The sequence below is a fragment of the Pleurodeles waltl genome, chromosome 6 (assembly GCF_031143425.1).
Source record: "Pleurodeles waltl isolate 20211129_DDA chromosome 6, aPleWal1.hap1.20221129, whole genome shotgun sequence".
NCBI classification, from domain to species: Eukaryota; Metazoa; Chordata; class Amphibia; order Caudata; family Salamandridae; genus Pleurodeles; species Pleurodeles waltl.
In genome coordinates this window covers 1,460,223,179-1,460,243,398 of record NC_090445.1, presented here as the reverse complement: position 1 = coordinate 1,460,243,398, position 20,220 = coordinate 1,460,223,179, and the positions used below count along the sequence as shown (strand labels likewise).

Sequence of the window (20,220 nt, the reverse complement as noted above, 5' to 3'; positions counted from 1 at the left end):
CTGGCAGTACCCGTGATATGGTGGGCGGGAGACCGCCATGCTCTGGCGAGTGTCTGGCGCCCACAGCTTTGGCGATCTTCATGGAAGACTGCCAATGTCATAATGACGGCCATAGTGATTTTAGAAATATTCCTACTTGAAAACTGACCACAGTGAGTTGTTGATAATAACCCTTGTAGATATTCTTTAGTTGGTTCTACTTATGATCGTAATGATCATTAAGTAAAGCAACAAGCACTCGGCCAAGCTCGCCAAATCTTTAGGTATTGTTTTATTCAAGTATAGTGTGCTGCCTATTCACTGTGACATACTTAATTTAAAAAATGTCTTGGAAAGCATAGTACAAATCTGTATTTGCTGCATGAGCGTGGTGCAACCTTATTCACTAAATCAACATTTAGTGTTGCCAGGAAATACCATCTTGTGATGGCTTGCAAGACACTGGCCTTAAAGGTGATAAACATAGCTACGCAAAGACGTTCTTGTGCCAAGAAGGGTGGCAAATCAGCAGAAAAGTTAAATATGACAAGAAGGCACCAGAAAATACCAATGTTATCAAATGACGGAAGGTCTGCTGTTGGCAAACTTTGGAATAAACCACTGACTTTCTAAAGGAGGGTACCACCACCTAGATGCTAATACTGAACATCAGCATGGAGAATTTGACAATCCAGAGAAAGCAGAATATCAGATGTAGCTGCAGAGGAGGTGGTAAATTCAGGCCTCCTGAAAAAAAACAGGATTTATGGGGTGCCCCAGGCTTTGTTTTTTTCCACAATATCCAAAAAAAAGTGAACTTATTTATATTTATCCTACAAATAAAACAGCATCCATCAGAACAATAATACACCTGGCGCTGCAGGATGTGAACTTTTATTCTTTAGATGTTTTTCCATTTTTTCTCTGTGTTTCTTACACAAAGGGCCATGGTCTACAAATGCCCTGGTCTAATTATTTTGAGTTATATTCCCCGTAAGAAATATACAATTAAAAGTCAACTAATATCTAGCGTTCAATAGACCCTCAGGAATACCTGATAAAAGTATATTGAACAGTAAACGTACTACCTCTCACTCACTTAAAGAAAATGCAGCAACTGGGACCTTCATCGGGTCTTTAAAGTGACCAAAATTGATTTCCTTTCTCTTCAGCACCATTAACAAAGGACTGCTGGTGAGAAATTAACAGAAGAGATTAACAAAAACAGTAATTCAACAATATTGCCTCCAGGATGACTTGCAATGGCTCTTCGAGTACTGTGGATTAGGCACAGGAAACGATCTTAATGACCACACGAAGTAGGGTGACAACGAATTTCATCAGAGGAGATGATAGGTGGAAATTTGGCAAATATACGTGAGGGAATTTTATCAGTTTCAGGCAGGGGCCAGAGAAGTCGCATTTCCTCCTGTAGCATAAAACAGATTCACGCATTTCTTTCTACACACACAGTACGGATCTCTTTGGGTACGCACTGATATTTGATTGAAATGTTGAAAATAGCACAGAAAGCTTTGTAAAATTTGGGCATTTAGCTGGGTGTCTGGTAAAGGATCATCCCATTGTCTCACTGTAAAATTAATACATAAAACAGCTGTATGATATTTTGAGTAAGAGCATAATCTAATCACCTAAGAAATATTTTTCATTCAAAACCAAGGTCACTAATTACAGTATCTCACCCACAAAGTGGGGACATGGCGGCAAGGAATGAAAGGACTTAGAAAGGGATGAGGCTGATTAGAATGGGGAGGAGGCATCATTCAAATGTAGGCCTTGGAGAAAAGCTCTTGTGGCTAAATTCTTTTTACCTAACAATAAGCAACAGTTAAGAAAACTATATCATTGGTTGACTTATGATCCATCTCAGAATAACCTCTCCCTGGAGCTTGGATTCTGGCATATCTTGAAAAAGTTCGGATTTTGACAGTGTGAACAAATTAAAACGTATTAAAAGAGAGACCTAAAATGCACATTTTAGGTATCTAATTTCTCGCAGGGATACATCTACATCTAAATGCGCCTAGCATCAAGATGACCAGTCTGGAGGGAAAACATCACTTGCAACATGGCAAATGCAATGAGATGCATTTACTGCAATGTCGTCACAATGCTTACCAGGACAACGACTCCCTTTTGCTCTGCCTTAACCATGCTTGTGCTTAACAACACACATGCATGGTTAAGGGAGAGAAAAAGGGAGTCAGTATCGGGAGAGGACGCAGTCAGGTAAGTGGTGCGGGTTTTTAGGGCCAGGGGTTGGGGTAATTTTGTTTTTAGGGGCGGGAGGGTGCGGGATAATTTTGCATTTAGGGCAGGTGGGGGGCCCGTTTTTTAGGGGCGGGTTGGGTGTCGGGGTAATTTTGTTTTTAGGGGCAGGGTGGGGGTGTTGGGGTAATTTTGTATTTAGGGCAGGTGGGGGACAGGTTTAAGGGGCAGGGTGGGGTAATTTTGTATTTAGGGCGGGTGAGAGGGATGGGTTTTTAGAGGTGACGGTGGGGGTAATTTTGTTTTTAGGGGCAGGGTGGGGGGTTGGAGTAATTTTGTATTTAGGGCGGGTGGGGGCAGGTTTTCAGGGGTGGTGGTGGCAGGTCAGGGTAATTTTGTTTTTTAGGGGCAGGGTCATTTTGTATTTAGGGTATGTGGGAGAGGGACCCGTTTTTTAGGAGCAGGGTGGGGGTCGGGTAATTTTGTTTTTAGGGGCAGGGTAGGGAGGTCGGGGTAATTTTGTATTTAGGGCAGATGGGAGACAGGTTTTAAGGGGTGGGCGGGATGTTGGAGTAATTTTGAATTTAGGGCGGGTGGGGAGGTCGGGTTTTAAGGGTTGGCGGGTCGGGGTAATTTTGTACTCTGGGCAGGTGAGGTGTGGGTTTTAAGGGGTGGGGTAATTTTGTTTTTAGAGGTGGAGGTCAGGGTCATTTTGTATTTAGGGGTGGGTGGGGGGTTGGGTTTTAAGGGGCAGAGGGGTCGGGATAATTTTGTGTTTAGGGCGGGTGGGGAGGTCGGGATTTTAGGGGCAGGGGTGAGGGCTTGGGGAAGGATGTGGTCAGGTAAGTGGGGCTGGGAGACGATTGAGGGTAGTTTTTAGAGGTGGTGGTTGAGTTATTTTTTTATTAGGAGGTGGGGTGGAGGGGGTCGAGGTAGTTTTGTTTTTAGGACGGGGGTTGGGGTACTATGGTTCTTTGAGCGGGCGGGGGGTTGAGGTAATTTCGTTTCTCGGGCACGTAGGGGCGGGTTTTTAGGGGCAGGGGTGGGGGGGTCTGGATAATTTTGTATTTAGGGCAGGTGGTGGGGTCGAGGTTTTAGGGGCAAAGGTGGGGGGAGTCAGGCTAATTTTGTTTTTAGTGCAGGGTAGTTTTTTTGGGGGGTGGGGGTCGGTTGTTTTTAGGGTGGGTGGGTGGGGGGTTGGATTTTAGAGCTCAGGTTGTAGTTTTTAGGGTTCCGATGGGGGTGGGGGGTCGAGGTAGTTTTCTTTTTGGGAAATGGTCTAACTAGACCAGCATCTTTCTATTTAGAGCATCCACGGATTACTAAAATGTGTTTACACAGATCTGGGTCATTATATGGGACATACATATATTCGTCCTGCAAGATATAGCTACCATAAATTCAAACAACTTTAATTCAGGGAGATGGCCTAAAGATTAAGTGCTCATTGTTGACTTCTGTGCACAACTTGCAGTCACAGTGTTAAGTGCCTCTAAATACACTCAGCCTTTTTCCACTCAGAGATTGAGAACATTAGTACCATGGAGTTGGTTGATTTTCACAACTATGACATTAAAAGCCTGTGGATTTGCCTACTAAAGATCACACAGTTCCCATGTCCACACGAAAATAGTTCATCCAGGCCAGTTTTTTGCTCAGCATTGTGGGGTGTGTAGTTCATATTTTATAGTGGAATGAACAGGACCACGAGTCATAGAATGTCAAACAAATACTTTAACCGGGTGAACTACTCATGCCTGGACTGAGGAAATCCAGCGCGACCTTTACAGTTCTACATAATTATAGACAGATTCGGTAACAGTGATATTTTTACTTACTTTTGTTGATGCATCCACATCTGCACCTCGTTGTAACAATTCTGTAACAATTTCCACATGGCCTTCTTTGGAAGCAAGATGAAGTGCGTTCAGCCCATTCTGAAGAGAAAAAAATATGATGTATTATATAAGGAAAACAATCAACAATAGCCATCCAGAGAGCATGAGTGAGTTATGTATATAAACCAAGTGTATACCCTAACACCTGAAAAATCGAGTGAGTCTACTGACCTTTAGGAATAGTGACCTATCAGTAGGGGAAGAGATTATGCCTACACTGTGGTGTGGGGACTTTACAATGCAGTGCCATGCACACAGAATTATGACATTACCATGTGAAGTGATATAATACTGCAGCTTCCCGATGCTTTATTAAGGAAGCAGTAACCACTACACTCAGTGGTTCGGCAATCTAGTCTTAGTGGTGTGGCAAGTGCAATGCGGAGCTTTAGCGAGGGGATTACTGTTTTTTTAAGGACGGCTTCCAGTGCTAGATTAATTATGTCCATCATGTTAATGAGTAAAGAACCCAAACATTAACTTGACATTTGTTGCTTTCTACTCTCAGTGGCAGTCTGGGTATACTATTTATCTTAAGCTGGCTTGTAATATCTAATTCATTTGTAATAATAGTAGTTTCTTGACAAGAATGGTGTGGAGTGCCACATGGTAGGGCTCTTGTACGTGATAGTTTAATTCTTGTATGGCTTTTTCACTAGTGACCGAAGAAAGTATAATTACGGCCTGGGGTGAAATAGATGTGATCAGTGTATAATAGGATGTTGAGCTTTTTTTAAAAATACTTTAGTGGGTACAAATAATTTATGAGAGATCTGTTTTCCTGTGATCGTAGGGAGGTATTTTTTTTTAACTATGCCACAGGTTACGGATCCAGGCACTACACCATAGTAAAGCGGGTGTAGTTACTCTTTTTCTTCAGTTTCCACACACTGAGTTAGGATAGCCTTCCCATATGTGGGACCGATAATGTTAGAAGAGGATAGGAAGCCAGTCCTGAGGAATGTCAGGAATGGTGAAGGGCTGTTACTTGGGGCAGAAACACAGACAAGACTAAGAGTTTGCATTACAACAGCTCCATGTGTTTATTTGCACAAATATGTTCTCTTTAATCTGTATTACAGAAAATGGTACTCCCCGTTTTCAGGTGCATTAACAATGGTTTCTCTCAAGTCCAAACCACCTCTACAGAGTAGCAGGAGATCCAGCCAGATGTTGGAATGCATTATTCTATGGTAGAGGAATAACCAGCCAGGTTGTGTGCTATATCTTTGTTTTCAGTTTTCTCTTGCTCCAGCTAATAGAATTTACGGCAACCATTGCTGCTACATTAGCTTTGTCTAGAAATCAATGCTTTATATTCCCAATTAGCTTTTCTATATCTCACCACATATGTCTCCCCGTTCCCATCAGTCTTGATTCACAGGAAACACTTGTCCTCTAAGTAGCCTACGTTCTCTATTGAAAAATGGTGAAACCTTTCTTTTATCACCTCTGGGGTCTTGGTCGGTAAAGCTAAAGTCTGCACGTTCCCACTCACCTTATTTGAAATAATTAGAATCTTGATGCTATCTATTCTATAAGATTATAGTAAAGTTTTCAGACATAGAAAAAAAATACCTGTTATCTCCTTTTCACAGCATTTAGAATGACGGTCTTCATACCACCAACATAGCTGGAGCATCCTATACGTATTCTAATTATCATGAGTGCTCTAAAATCTTCTTACTACAGCCAAACACAATAACACATATTGAGCCTCAACATTAAAAGTATGATATTGTAGTCAATCAAGAGGCTCCTATTCCCACCATTGTAGGTGTAGTAAACCAGTAGGTCAGAGACATAGGGCCTCATTCTGACTTTGGCGCCGCCCGTCAAAGTATTGCCGTCAGAATACCGCTGCGCGGTCAAAAGACCGCCGCAGTAATTCTGAGTTTCCCGCTGGGCTGGCGGGCGACCGCCAGAAGGCCGCCCGCCAGCCCAGCAGGAAACCCCCTTCCATGAGGATGCCGGCTCAGACTGGAGCCGGCGGAGTGGAAGGGGTGCGACGGGTGCAGTTGCACCCGTCGCGATTTTCAGTGTCTGCTTGGCAGACACTGAAAATCTTGGTGGGGCCCTGTTAGGGGGCCCCTGCAGTGCCCATGCCAGTGGCATTGCCAGTGGCATGGGCACTGCAGGGGCCCCCAGGGGCCCCACGACACCCGTTACTGCCAGCCAGGTTCTGGCGGTCAAAACCGCCAGGCTGGCGGTAAGGGGGTCGGAATCCCCATGGCGGCGCTGCCTGCAGCGCCGCCATGGAGGATTCCACAGGGCAGCGGGAAACCGGCGGGACACCGCCGGTTTTCCATTTCTGACCGTGGCGGTACCGCCGCGGTCAGAATGCCCATGGATGCACCGCCAGCCTGTTGGCGGTGCATCCGCGGTCGTTGGCCTGGCGGTAGTCTACCGCCAGGGTCAGAATGACCCCCATACTCTTGTTGGTAACCTTTAATGAATACTCTTTTAGGATTTGGTATTTCTTCTTTTGTTGTTTATTCTAATTTTGATGATCTCCCAAAAACTCTTTAATTTCTTCATCTTGTAGGTCCTAAAGTGTAATTGTGGAATTAGGATTGCCACATAAAACTACAGGATACCTAGTGCATCAGATGCTTCACGCATAACACACTAAACTTTCGCATAGTGGGGGAGCGCCTACCCTAATGTGAGCGTCAGTAGTGAACATTAAGTATATATGTTGCATTCCTTTCCTGCGTTCGATTCAGATTGCTAGCTACTATAGGCTGCTGTACTATCCGTCCTGCTGTTGCATGTTAGCCTTGATACTAAGCACCTACTGGTTGTCATGTGGACTCTTTCCTACCCTGGTGCAATGGGTATCCAAAACATCGCAGTACTGTGAAATTAAAAGCCAGGATTCTTGTAAGCAACAGATAGCAAATTGTGTGATGAAATTAACCCAAGTCCTATCATCGATTTGGACCCTCTGCCAGCTTATTGTTAATAGCATGTGGCCTCTTCTGCTTGATTGAGCAACGCATATTCTCTCTATGCTCCCTACTCTAAAAGTAAGGATGTTTACTCCATCAAATTTATTGAGGGGAAGTACCCTCTTGTTTAAGAACTCTTAAATCACATTAATCTTCATCTTGCAGATAATTATCTGCATCTACTTGATGATCCATAGCATTGATTGTTTTGTTGTTTCCTACTATCCACTTCATCCAGTGTGTCCCTAGGGGCTGGTGATTCCTGCTTCCTACGAATATTTAACAGATTATTTCCTGCTGAACTACCTACTTTATCTTCACATCAATAAGTAGTTCCATTACCCTTTCACTGTGGACACTAATTCATATTGTAATTCCTCCAACTCAATGGAGGTGAACTACGGATCTCCAAATTATTCACTCACAATGCCAGTATAGCTTTTGAGAAACAAAGTTCTACAGTATCAGTAGAATTTACCTCATTCTCATCATTTTGAGTGCCTCTTCTAACACCTACAATCAACCGTCTTGCAACTTCTCATAACTAGTGAATGCCCTTGTTTTTTAATTTCTCCTTCAAAACGGTTAACTTCTTTAATTCCCACATAAAATAAACTCCACTATTTTTGGATCTGTTTCCATATTGTCTTATTAGATGAGCAACCGGTCAGTTGGCAGTGCTGTTTTTGCTGACCCTGTGACTTTTTTCTGTTTTTCATACATCTTGCCATTTCAGCCAGGGTACATGCCTTTGCTCAAAACTGTTAATGCTTCGATTACTTACCAGTATTTGCATTACTCTAAGTCCTTCTTTTGCTTGGATTCCGCACAGTGCTGAGGCGTCTGTACCACTCCCAACCCAATCTCAAGCATAAAATATCCTCCTTACTTCCTGTTTTGTCAACAAGGATTGATAAAACACAGTTGGCCTGGACACACAGGGCTGGGAGGGAGGGAGGAATCTAAGTGAGAGAAGGACTCAAAATAATGCAATTACTCTTAAGTAATCAAAGCATTACCCCCTGAGGCCTCTTGCATAGATTCCTCACCATGATGAGATGTACCCAATCCAAAGAAAAGCTATGACAACTGAGCAAATTGCAGAAACAAAATTATTTATTGAAAATGAGCAAACTATGGCTACTTAGCCACTGACAGAACCTTAAACCCTAAACTATCCTCTAAAGCAGGACCCTGAGCTACATTGGAATGGTTGATAAAGGTAGAGGGAATCGCACAAGTGGCCACCCTGCAAATTGTGGACACTGAAGCCCCCTACTACTCAACAACAGAAGCATTTACACCTCGAGTTGCTTTAACCTGGACGTCCAAAAGGGAGGGAACACCAAACTGGGAATATGCCAAAAGAAATCAGAGACCAAATCCATCTACTTACTGTGTAGGTGATAGGTTTCTGACCTTTCCAACCAGGCCCAAAACTGACAAAGAGGAGTTCTGACTGAAGGCCTCCACCCTTTTATAGATAAATCAGAACAGCTGTTCAAATGTCCAAGGAATGCAGACTAACTTTCTCAGGAGACAAAGGATCCGGAGAGAAAACGGGCAAGGATGAGCTCACTTTGGGAATAAAACCTGTCTCTAAGCATAAAGCCACCAGACCTTCAAAGATCTTCAGGAATGGAGCTCTAATGGAAAGTGCTTCTAGTTCCCTCAACTTGCTTGCTGAGGTACTGCAAGAATACCTTTAAAGTGAGAATATGGATATAATTGGAATGGAGAGGCTCAAAGGGAGGGTAATGCAAAGTCCGTAACACCAGAAGAAGATCCCATGCAGGCAGACAGGAGATACAGAGGGCAGATATTAGCAAACCCCTTGAACAACACAGGAACCAGTCCCTGAGGATCCTCCAAATTACTCCCAAGAAGCCCAAAAAGCCCTAATAGCTACCCACTGTAGTTCCAAGTTCAAAGAACAAAGCCTCAAGGGAAATCTTGCAGAAACTGCAAAACCTGTGGCAGAGAAGCCACAAGAGGCAAAACTGCTGCCTCCCACACCATTTCTCAAAAGACACCCAACGAAAAGCATAGGATGTCCTAGTGGATAGTCTCCAAGAGGCCTCAATGGAAGCAGAGACAATGTCAGAGCAACCTTGAGAAATCAAACCTGCCCACTCAGTCTACAGACTGTCAATCTAAGACAAAGAAGAGACTCCTCCTGCAGATGGGGAAGACCAGAGGAGACAGACCTGTGGGCAACAACACTCCCTGCCCCTCCCCATTGTCACTAGAAGAGTAAACCAGGAGGAGCAGGTCCATGCCAGAGGTACCACAACCCCTTGAGCCCCCTTCCTCCTCACCTTGATCAGGAATCTCTGGATCAAAGGGAAAAGAGGGAAAGCAAACAGAAGACCCACTGGTTAAGGACAGGCCAGAGAGTCTATCTCCAAGGCTACAGCCTCCTTCATCCTGGAGTTAAAACAGGGAAAAAGAAAATTTAAGGAAGATGCAAACAGATCCACCATAGTAAACACCATCTCTGACAAATCTGCCTAAACAATCGGAGAGAGAGACCAAAATCTTGGGAGGAGGAAATCACTCATCAATCAATCTGCACAAGTGTTCAGGAGACTCGGAATATAAATAGATGTCAGAGAAAGGAGACAGGTCTGGCACCAAGAGAAGATCTGATGGTAAATGACTGTATCAAGACAGTCTTGCAAAGAATCAGAGGAGAAAGGGCCCAGAGATACGACTGGATTGCCTCACGCTCCATTCAGTTAGTAGACCGGACACTCTAAGTAATAGTCCAAAGACCCTGAAATTGGTGTGAAGACATCCAGAACCCCGTCTCTTTTTTTTGCTCGCATTCGTAGAGATCACCAAAGGATGGGGAAGACACCAAGACACCCACTTCAAGATATGCAATGTCTTGAACCTCCAAGCCAGTTCCCGTCTCATGTCCCCCAACACTGGATGAGGGAGAGACATATTCTGTGAGGCAGGGTTTCAAAAGAAGAAAGCAAATAAACTTGTTCAAATAGAACTGAGCCCTGGGAACCAAAAATATGGTGGTCACCAAGCCTCCCAGAACCCTCATCGAATCTGAAAATCTGGGAAAAGAAGCCAACAGGAGACGCAGAACATGAGTGAATCTCTTGCACCCTGCTGTCTGGGAGGGAAACCACCTCCAGATTGGTGTAGAATCTGGCCCCAATAAAAAGATTTGATCCTTCTCTGGGATCAACTGTGACTTCACTGAGTTCAGGAGAAATCGGTGATAAGTTAACATGTGGACCACCAGACTGGCATGATCTGTCTCTAGCAGGATAGATTTGGCAACCACAAGACAGTTGTTTAGATAGGGCTGAAGGCATATTCCCTGCTGATGAAGACATGCCTTTAGAGGAGCCAGAACCTTTGTGAAAACCTGTAGGGGCAGATTCCAACCCAAACAAAAGAACACAAAACTGGAAGTGGGAACCTCCCACCTCAAAGTAGGGAAACCATTGATGCCCCTGCTGGATAGGCATGTGGAAGAATGCATCCTGCAAATTGATAGTCACCAGAAAGTCTTGTACAGAGACAAGAGTAATGATGCTTTGCAGGGTTATCATGTGGAAATTAAAGTCCTGATCCACTCACTGAGTCTTCTGAGATCGAGCACTGGCCAGTAGCCTCCTGATACTACCTGCACCACAAAGAGGATGCGGTACACCTCCTACCCCTTTAGTCTGTGGGGACAGCAATACATGTATTTTTGAGCAGTAAGGCTGAAATGCCATCCCACAAAGCTGCTCTCTTCTCAGGATCCTTGGGGATGAGAGTGGGATGCACCCAGAGTCTGGAGGCAGTGAGCCAAGGTCAGTAGAGTATCCGTTCTGAACAATGTCCAGAACCCAGTGATCCATGACAGAGGATTCACAACCTTGGATAATCTCCATGAGCCTTCCACCTACCATGTCCAAGGTCGGAGGACTGAAGTACTCAAGGACACTGATTGGACAAGTCCCACCTTGTTTGACCAGTCCTGCAACCTCCCAGGTTTATGAAGGTGGTACTTGCAACAGCATGGAGAAGAATATTTAGAGTTCTTCTTACAATAGTCCCCAGCCTCCCGAGTTCAGGATTTGAAGTTCTTATCAAATGATGATCTAAAGGAACAGGGCATTTTCTTATCCTTTAATGATTATCTCATTATCTCATCCAAACCGATCCCCAAAGAGTTCTTGGCCCTCAAATGGGAACTTCAGAAGGGAGGCTATTTGCGAGAAATACACCCTCCAATCTCAGAGCCACAGATTCTTCAGTACCATCACAACTGAGCTGGAAGCTACCAATGCAGCTTTGTGATCTTCAAGGAAATATCAATCAAGAGAATAGATTGCAGCTCCATCTGTACTAAAATCTCAGGCACATTTGCCCCTTCCTGCATCTCTTTAGCTAGAGAGTTAAATTCCTTCACCAAAGGGTGAGAAGCAAGAGCCGCACAGGATCCAGCCTTAACACCAGATTCGTCACACCAAAACATCACTTTAATTCATTATCCAATTTTTATCCGCAGGATCTGCTGGAGAACAATCACCCTGGTTTAATGATGACCTGCCAATCATGGGAGGCAATACTGAATGAACCTTAATGGATTGAAGGAGCATGGAATTCATCCAGGATGAGTGAAATTTGAAGTTGATCCAGCTCCTTCCAACCCCCAAAAATAGCACCCTTAATCTTAAGGTGAAGAGGAAGAGCCACTGCAGCAGGCTCTGCATATTGTGGAAATAGTCCCCCTGCATCATCAACAGCAGGCGGAAGATCTCATCCCAGACTGTTCCTGATATGCATCAAAATGGCTACTAATTCATCTCTGGAAGTACATTTATCCACAGTTACGCTGGGTTTATCCGACAATGAGGAATTATCACCAAATCCTTATGTGCAGAGGCTTGTACCTTCAGACTATGAGGCCTGGTAGCTAAGGTCCTTGCCACTGCCTCATCAATCATGGCCTGAACCTGCAGGTCTGTCAACCTCTCAGATTCATCAGGAGGGTGACCGCCATGTCGTAAAGGCACTTCCCCTTCCTCACCCTCTGAAGGAGAGGGAGAACGTTGGCACTTCTCACTTCTTTCCCCCTCCATGAGCACAGAAAAAATGCAGGAACCCCAAAAGACTGCATCAAATACCTCCTCAAAAATTCCATAGCCGAAATTAGAAAGCTACCTACAAAGCACTCCAATAACGCTGGAAAAGAGAAATAACAAACAGACGGAACCAATCACACAAACTATAGCTCTGCCACAGATTATAAAAGTGCTCTTCTCACCACAAGGCTTCCCCTGTGGCAAAAAAGAGCAATGCTACTCCCCGCTGCACTGAAGAAAACATTTGTGGGAGAGGCATCACTCTACAATCAGGAAGAACAGTAGGAACAGCAGTCCCCCGAACCAGTGATTCATCATGCAGCCTCGCGTCGGCAGAGAAAGAGTCTCCACCTACTGTGAGTGTCCTGCAATACTGCACTTGCAGTCTCTCTCTAGTGAGTGCAAGAACCGCACTTGTCACTAATGCTACAGCAAGCGCACTGCACCCGCCCAAAGAGACAACAAATCAAAACAGGAAGTAAGGGGGGGAGTTGTTATGCTTGGGAACATAATGAGGAATCTAATGAGAGGGATGAGTTGGTAATTGCCTTGCTTATTTGTCTTTCCTGCTCATTTTGTTTTTTAGCATAGTATCATTCTATGGGCTTGCACCTTGTCCAGGGAGCTCTATTTATGTGTATATCTGGTTGGTTAGCCATATGCTACATATAGTCCTCTATCTTCCTTTCTAATTCATTCAAAGTTAAACGCAAGAAGAATATTTCACCAATTTAAGCCTTAAGTTCTCCATAATCAAAAGGATACTAAGTCCTTGCACGTTTTAACACAGGATTTAAAGCAACGTTAGCTAAAACCTGTATCTAATGAAAGGACTAATTGTCTCATTAACATTTGTTTTCGACCGCAACAGCTGTAAATTTCCATTTCTTTGCCGCCCATAATAATCTACTCAATGTTACCATCTAGTACCTCCTGAGACAATTTTAATTCATTCAACCCCCAACACACTGCTTCTTTAACCATAAACAGCATAAAAATACGTTACTACTTAAAACATCATGTACTTAGTCAAAATAGTTTATTTTGGTTAAACAAAATAAATTAAAAACAGAGACATTAAGGGCCATATTTATACTTTTTGACGCAAAACTGCGCTAACGCAGTTTTGCGTCCCAAAAATTAGCGCCGGCTAACGCCATTCTGAAGCGCCATGCGGGCGCCGTATTTATTCAATGACGTTAGCCGGCGTTAGCCGCCGGCGCTGCCTGGTGTGCGTGAAAAAAAACTACGTACACCAGGCAGCGCCGGCGTAGGGGGATATGGAGCTTGGGCGCCAAAAAATGGGGCAAGTCAGGCTGAGGCAAATTTTTCGCCTCAACCCGATTTGCGCCATTTTTTTCGACTCCCAACCCCCATAGAAATGACTCCTGTCTTAGCAAAGACAGGAGTCATTCTCCCTTGCCCAATGGCTATGCCCAGGGGACTTCTGTCCCCTGGGCATGGTCATTGGGCACAGTGGCATGTAGGGGGGCACAAATCAGGCACCCCTATGCCACAAAAAAAAACAAAAAACACTTACCTAAACTTACCTTAATGTCCCTGGGATGGGTCCCTCCATCCTTAGGCGTCCTCCTGGGGTGGGCAAGGGTGACAGGGGGGGTCCCTGGGGGCATGGGAGGGCACCTCTGGGCTCCTTCCGAGCCCACAGGTCCCTTAACGCCTGCCCTGAGCAGGCGCTAAAAAACGGCGCAAAAGCGGCCGTACGTAATTTTTTTTTGACCCGCCCACTCCCGGGCGTGAATTTTGCCCGGGAGTATAAATACGGCGCACATGCCTCGGAGTCAATTTTTTAGACGGGAACGCCTACCTTGCATTTCATTAACGCAAAGTAGGTGTCCACGCTAAAAAATTACGCAAACTCCATGGACTTTGGCGCTAGACGCGTCTAACGCCAAAGTATAATATGGAGTTAGTTTTGCGTCGGAATTGCGTAAAAAAAAACGACGCAATTCTGGCGCAAACAGAGTATAAATATGCCCCTAAATATTACTCACATTCTACAGTTCGGTTATATGTTTGATACATAAATAATGGCAAGTAAAAAATATACCATTCACATATTAATGAGTAAGTCATAAAAACATCAAATCGTTAATCAAGTTAAAATTCCAACCCCTTGCAATTCGCCTAGATTTGCACTAATCTCAGGTGCTGCAATCACAAATTTAGAGACAGTGTAGCTATTTAATGAGGTATTAAGCATTTATAAAATCTTCAATGTCAGCCTACAGTTATTATGGCCTAATGACTATAAAATCGAATTCATGGACTTCTTCCTAGAGGTTTCCAGGAGCTTAAAATAAGGAAAAAGGTGCATCCAAGATTGGAGAGAAAAAGCATTGCAGTATAGGTTTTCACCACAACACTACTTTTGGAACAGCCTAGCATTTCTCAAACAATGGAAAATCTACAACATGTTAACAGTCTTTCAATGGGAGACCCTGCTGAAATAACTACTCCAGGCCAGGGCACGATTTAAGTACAAAAAATTGGTTTTGCAGAAGGTTAGGCAAAAGGCCTATTTCCTGTTTTAACATAGCCAAGTTTCCTCTTGTAGGGTGACAATGTTGTATTAGTGTGCTTAAACATCTTCCTATAACTAATCTTTTACCACACAACCCACACATACCACAAACAGAGAACAGTACCAAAAGTGTCCATTGCAGACACAGCTAGCAGAACAGATCTGTTCAGGTCAGCAAAACAATTTGACAATGTTGAGAACCACAGCAAAAGAGGAAGTGCAAAGGTACTCTAGAGTAACAGGCCCTATGCAGTATTTGTAATTAGATCGGGTTGCAACCTCTCTCGGGCTCTGTTTTGCTTCCACCAAGTCATTTTCTTCTAATTCTCTCACATCTCCCTCCCCAGCTGTACATAGGCTGGCCAATAGATCTGGGGAATTATTCATTATTTTGCTATAGATCATGGAAATTGCATTGGTCTCAAGGAGACCCGAAAGAAGGCGACCCTCCAGCAAGGCTGACTCTGGCAATTGAGCTCCCCCCCACTACATGTCTGGGCAGGTCATGTCCCAGTTGCAGATATCGAAAGCATTCGGTTTCTGCCCTATCATATTCTTGACTGAACATCAAATGACACCATCCTCTGCTCTCTCCAAACATTTCCCAGGTAATATATGCCTAAGAGCGACTATACCCTGAATAGTTTCAGAGCCCCAACTTCACTCAGAAGATCACTATGCCGCAGGGGGGTTGCGGCCGTTAGGGTCGCCTCCTTCCAAACCTGTACTACTGTAGCAGTATGTGTCTGTAATGTCTGCTCACTCAATCACTGATACAGCACTGCCTCATAGCCCGGGATCCCAAATGCTAGACTGTCAACCTGGAACACCAGTTCCGTCTGGTCAAAGAACACCCAGTCATTGATTACCACCAATTGTGCCACACAGTAGTACTTATGAAGATCCAGCACAGTCAGTCCCCCTTCATATACACCCCTTGGGCGCTTACGCAGAGCAATGCGAGGACAACCACCGTTTCATAGTAACAGGCAAACTTCCTGTTCAATCTGCCAAAACACCTCTGGTGGGATTCTGTAGGGGGTGTTCTGGGGAACATAAAGTAGTCGCGACAGCGCCATCATTTTATAAAGGGCCACGCCTCCAATTATTGATAGTGGAAGGGTTCTCCAGTGGTCCACATCTTTGTGCAGTCTCCTTAACTGTGGGTTAAGGTTTATTCTGGTGACATAAACACCCAGATATGATAAAATATCTCCCACTATTGTTGCAGAGTACTCCCGGGGTAGTTCAGGGTGGTTCCCCCGGCAGAGGAAAGATCAGGGATTTATTGCAGTTGATTTGGTATCCTGAGTGTTCCCTAAAGCTGCAGAATATCTGCATTACCCTATCAATAGAACAATGCGGATTGGTGACATAAAGCAAAATGTCATCAGAGTACAGTGAGATATGCTACTTCCACTGCCCATCAGATCTGATAACTTAAAGGGTAGTGATCGATCCAGGCCACTTGAGGCTCCAGTGTAATCGTGAACAGTATGGGGGACAATGGGCACCCCTGTCTGGTGCCCCTATGCAGGGCAAAGGCCCTGGAGAGTGCAGCATTTACACGTACCCTGGCCATCAGTTTCTGAATCCAGCCATGGAATTGCACACCAAAGCCAAACCGCTCCAGGGCGGCGTAAATATAGGGTCACTCAAAACTATCAAAGGCCTATTTGGCGTCGAGGGCAAGGAGAGCTGCCTTGTCCATGCCCGGTGCATTCCATGCCCGGCGTATTTGGCATATGTAATATGCCACACAAGCATTGCAGGATTAGGCATGAATCCAGACTGGTCTGGGTGAATTATTTTAGTAATAATTACCTCCTGCAGTCTAATAGCCAGGGCCTTTGCCAATACCTTGACCTCCAAGTTCAGTAGGGAGATAGGCCTATGGGAGCCACACTCTATCAGGCGTTTCCCCCCTCTTCGGCATCACTACTATGGTGGCAGCCTGTTGATCCACCAGCGGGGTCCCTTCCCTCTTCGCATCATGAAACATTGTCAACATGTGCTTTGCCATTTTGTCTATCATGCACTTAACAAGCTCCTCCGGTAGACTCTTGGGTCCCACAGCCCTGCCTGATTGAAGGCTTCAGAGCACCAATGAGAACTCCTACTCAGTCAGATCCCCCTCTAAGGCCCTCCTATCATTTTCTGACGGCCCTGCCCGATTGAGGCCTTCCGAGAGCCAATGAGACCTCCTACACAGTCAGTCCCACCTCTAGTGCCTCCCTGTCATCCTATCATGTTCCAACAGCCCCAGCAGTTGAATTTCTTGGAGGAGTTCTAGGCATGCTGCCTCTGTTTCCACAGTTTCCAAAGTACTCCCCCTCATAGTTTTCACTACGACCTCCACTACAGCATCATTGAAGACATGGAATAGCCCATCTGGATATATTATCTTCCTCACCAAGGTTTGCTCCTTGTCCCTTTTATCAATCCATAAGAGTAGCTTATTAGCTTTATAACCTACGTCATAGAGCCGTTGCTGGTTTGCTAATGCATGAGCCTGGGTGTGGTGTTCTGCCAGTGCTTTTAACTGTTGGCACTTGAGAAGCAGCTGGTGTTGTAGATTTTGGTCCCCCACTGTTAAACTCCAGGCTCCCAGAGCAATGTCTCCCTTTAGAGCCTCACAGTGAAGTCAGCTCTCCTTCGTGCTTCCCCAAATAAATCCAGAGAGTACCCAAAAATAAAGACTTAAAGGCCTCCAATAGAACACAGGTCTGATGCTACTAAGCCCATGTTTTCCGTGAAATATTGTTTGACCCCTTCTCTCAGTTTTTCTCGGAAATCCCTGTCTTTCAGGTGCCAGGGGTGCAGTCTGGTGGGTAATGTGCACACTTAACAGCCTTACAGCTTCACTCCCACTGGGGAGTGGTCCGATATTCCATGTGGGTGATGGGCGATGTCTTCAAACTCCCCTACTTGGGCTCCGAAGGTAAACAGGTAATCCAGGTGAGAACAGCTTCCATGGGCTGCTGAATAATAGGTATACTGTCTCACGGGGGGGTTTATGCTCTCACCATAAATCAGTCAGCCCCATGGAATCTAAAAAGGCAGAGAGAGACTACGAGTCACTCTGAGTCTTAGCTTGTGAGTCTCTGTCCACCTTAGGATCTACCACTAAGTTCAGATCTCCAACTGTTCCAGAATCCTGGACGGCATTTCAAACAAAAGAGGCCCTATGTCAGTTGGATTCAACGCCTGTAACTTGGGTGGGACATACACTGAGCAGACATTAAGCAGCTGGCCTTCCCAGATTTATGAAACCACTACATAGCGACCTAGGGATCCCACCAAGTACGAGTCGGGATAAAAGATACCTCTTTTTCAAGAAGGATACCTGCCCTACTAGAGTACATAGTGTAGCCAGCATGCACTTGCAAAAAATATCCAAACCTGTCCATGGCTTTATAGCTGTTCCCTATAAGGCGCTTTTCCTCCATCAAGCCAAGTCTGGGGCTTGTCTATGCAGGTATTGCAGAACTATAGTGCACTTGATTTTATTACCGAGGCCGTTAAAGTTCCATGTCAACACATGTAAGGATTGTACTTGTGTGTCCACCATATAGAAGTTTATAACTCTGTGGGAGACTCCCCACCTGTCCTATGTCACCTCCCTTCCCTCTGTGCCAGCGCAGCACCCACCACTCCCTGAACCAGATCAGTTCCACCACATCGGAGCAATGGTAACAAAATATAGCAATTAAACAAGCTGAAAACTGCAGTCCTCAATAAACAATATCCCTGCTACCCTGCAAAGCAGGCTTAGAACTGCCCACCCTCTCCAAACTGCGAAGTGCCTGTCACCCAAAATCGAAACACAAATCTTGTGGCTGGGCCAAAGCCACCTCGATGTGCATGCGGCACAATAAACAGTTATCTTGAGCTCTGAAGATTCTCTTCCATTGTTATTTCCTTGCTATCTAACATCTGAATCAGATCTCTTCATTAAACTTCGCCCGCTCACCCCTACTAATATATGTAGACCACTCATTCTTCCAGGACAGGGCCCATCTGGTAATTGTCATTTGTCTTAAACCAGGCCTCCTTGTAAACCTCTTGGCTTTTAGGTTAGAAGAGGCCATTTGTCATTTAGCCCCAAAGAGTACCACACTTATGATATCTCCACAGCAGTCAGCTGTGATTGCATTAGTTGCTCTGAATCCTGTCATGGATCCTGGCTAGTGGATTGTTCACCCTCTTGACCACTCTCTCACTGCCCCCCTTTATTGTCAGGTTTTGTTTTACGACCAGCCTCTCCCACGCTTCACCCGGTATGTTGAAGAGCCATGACTTGCCATCCGCTATCACCCATAAGTGTGCTGGAAAAAGCATCATATATTTATGTTCTCACCCACGGAGTTCCTTTTTGACCTCTCATTAACTACATCTTTTCCGCTGGAGTGTGAAATCTATGAAAAAACGGATTCTGGTGTTTTCAAACTGAAGGTCATCCCGAGACCTAGCCGCTTGCAGGATTACATCCCTGTCTCTTAAGTTAAGGACCCTTGCTATGATTGCCCTTGGGGGGTGGGGGCTCATGGCTGTGGAGGAGGGGCTGGTGCTCTATGCACCCTTTCTGTTGTAAAGAAGTTAGACAGCCGCTTAGGACGAAGTGTTTTTGTGACGTGGTCTTCCAGGGAGAGCTCCACACTTGACCCCTCAGCTCCTTCCGGGATTCCCACCACTCGAATATTGTTCATACTGGTCTTCTGTTCTTGATCTTCCAGTCGAGCCATGATCTTTTCGTATTCCTTGGTGAGGAATTACAGTTCGCCCTGTAGTCTCTTGGAGGTAGCCTGAAGGTGAGCAATGTCAGACTCCAGATTGGTGACTTTTTCTGCAACTTTTTAAAGGTCTGCTCTGAAGAGCATGACATTGACAGTCACAGTGTCCAGTTTGAGCTCCAAGAAACCCCTATGGTCCTGAATAGCTGCCATTATTGCTCTCAGTGATGATTCCACCAGGGGGTTCTAACCTATTTTCAAACCTACGTCTGCAACCCAGATCAGATGCACGCAGCTATTACCACGTTTACATGGATTAATACTTTCATCCCCAACCTTTAGTGATTTGTAAATGATGCACCATGTAACTTTCAATATGCACAAACAAACTTGCTGACAGTGCTTCTGCTATTTTCATACTATGCACCAGCATGCGTACACTCAGTAACCCTATTTTGTACGTGACTGTGCTGTTATCAGTGATGTAATTTAACATGTCATGAGTGGTGTAATACGAGAGGTCTTAAGCAGTGCATGGTGGGAGTGTAAGTTATAGTTAGACTATAACGGGTGAATTTACGGGTGGACTATATCTCATATCAACACATATCAATAATGTCACATTAACATTTGTTTTTTTCAGTGAATTTTAGAGTTATCTTTTTACGTAAGCTAAGATCTTTTTACCATACCCAACTATAACATCACTGTAACCTCTGTTTTTTAGTCTAGTCTACAAACAATATTTTCTATTGCAATTTAATACTGTTTGTCATAAATCCTTAG

At 44.7% G+C, this 20,220-nt stretch overlaps 1 protein-coding gene across 34 annotated transcripts in view; it reads right to left on the bottom strand.

Annotated features, from left to right (window-relative positions):
• The window catches only part of ANK3 (ankyrin 3), a 1,678,649-nt gene that overhangs the window by 620,011 nt on the left and 1,038,418 nt on the right, over positions 1–20,220 (bottom strand). For all 34 annotated transcript variants that reach the window (XM_069240922.1, XM_069240928.1, XM_069240923.1 and 31 more), the window contains one exon: positions 4,047–4,145. In XM_069240922.1, coding sequence (XP_069097023.1) covers positions 4,047–4,145 — 99 coding nt within the window. The remainder of the gene's footprint in view (positions 1–4,046; positions 4,146–20,220) is intronic.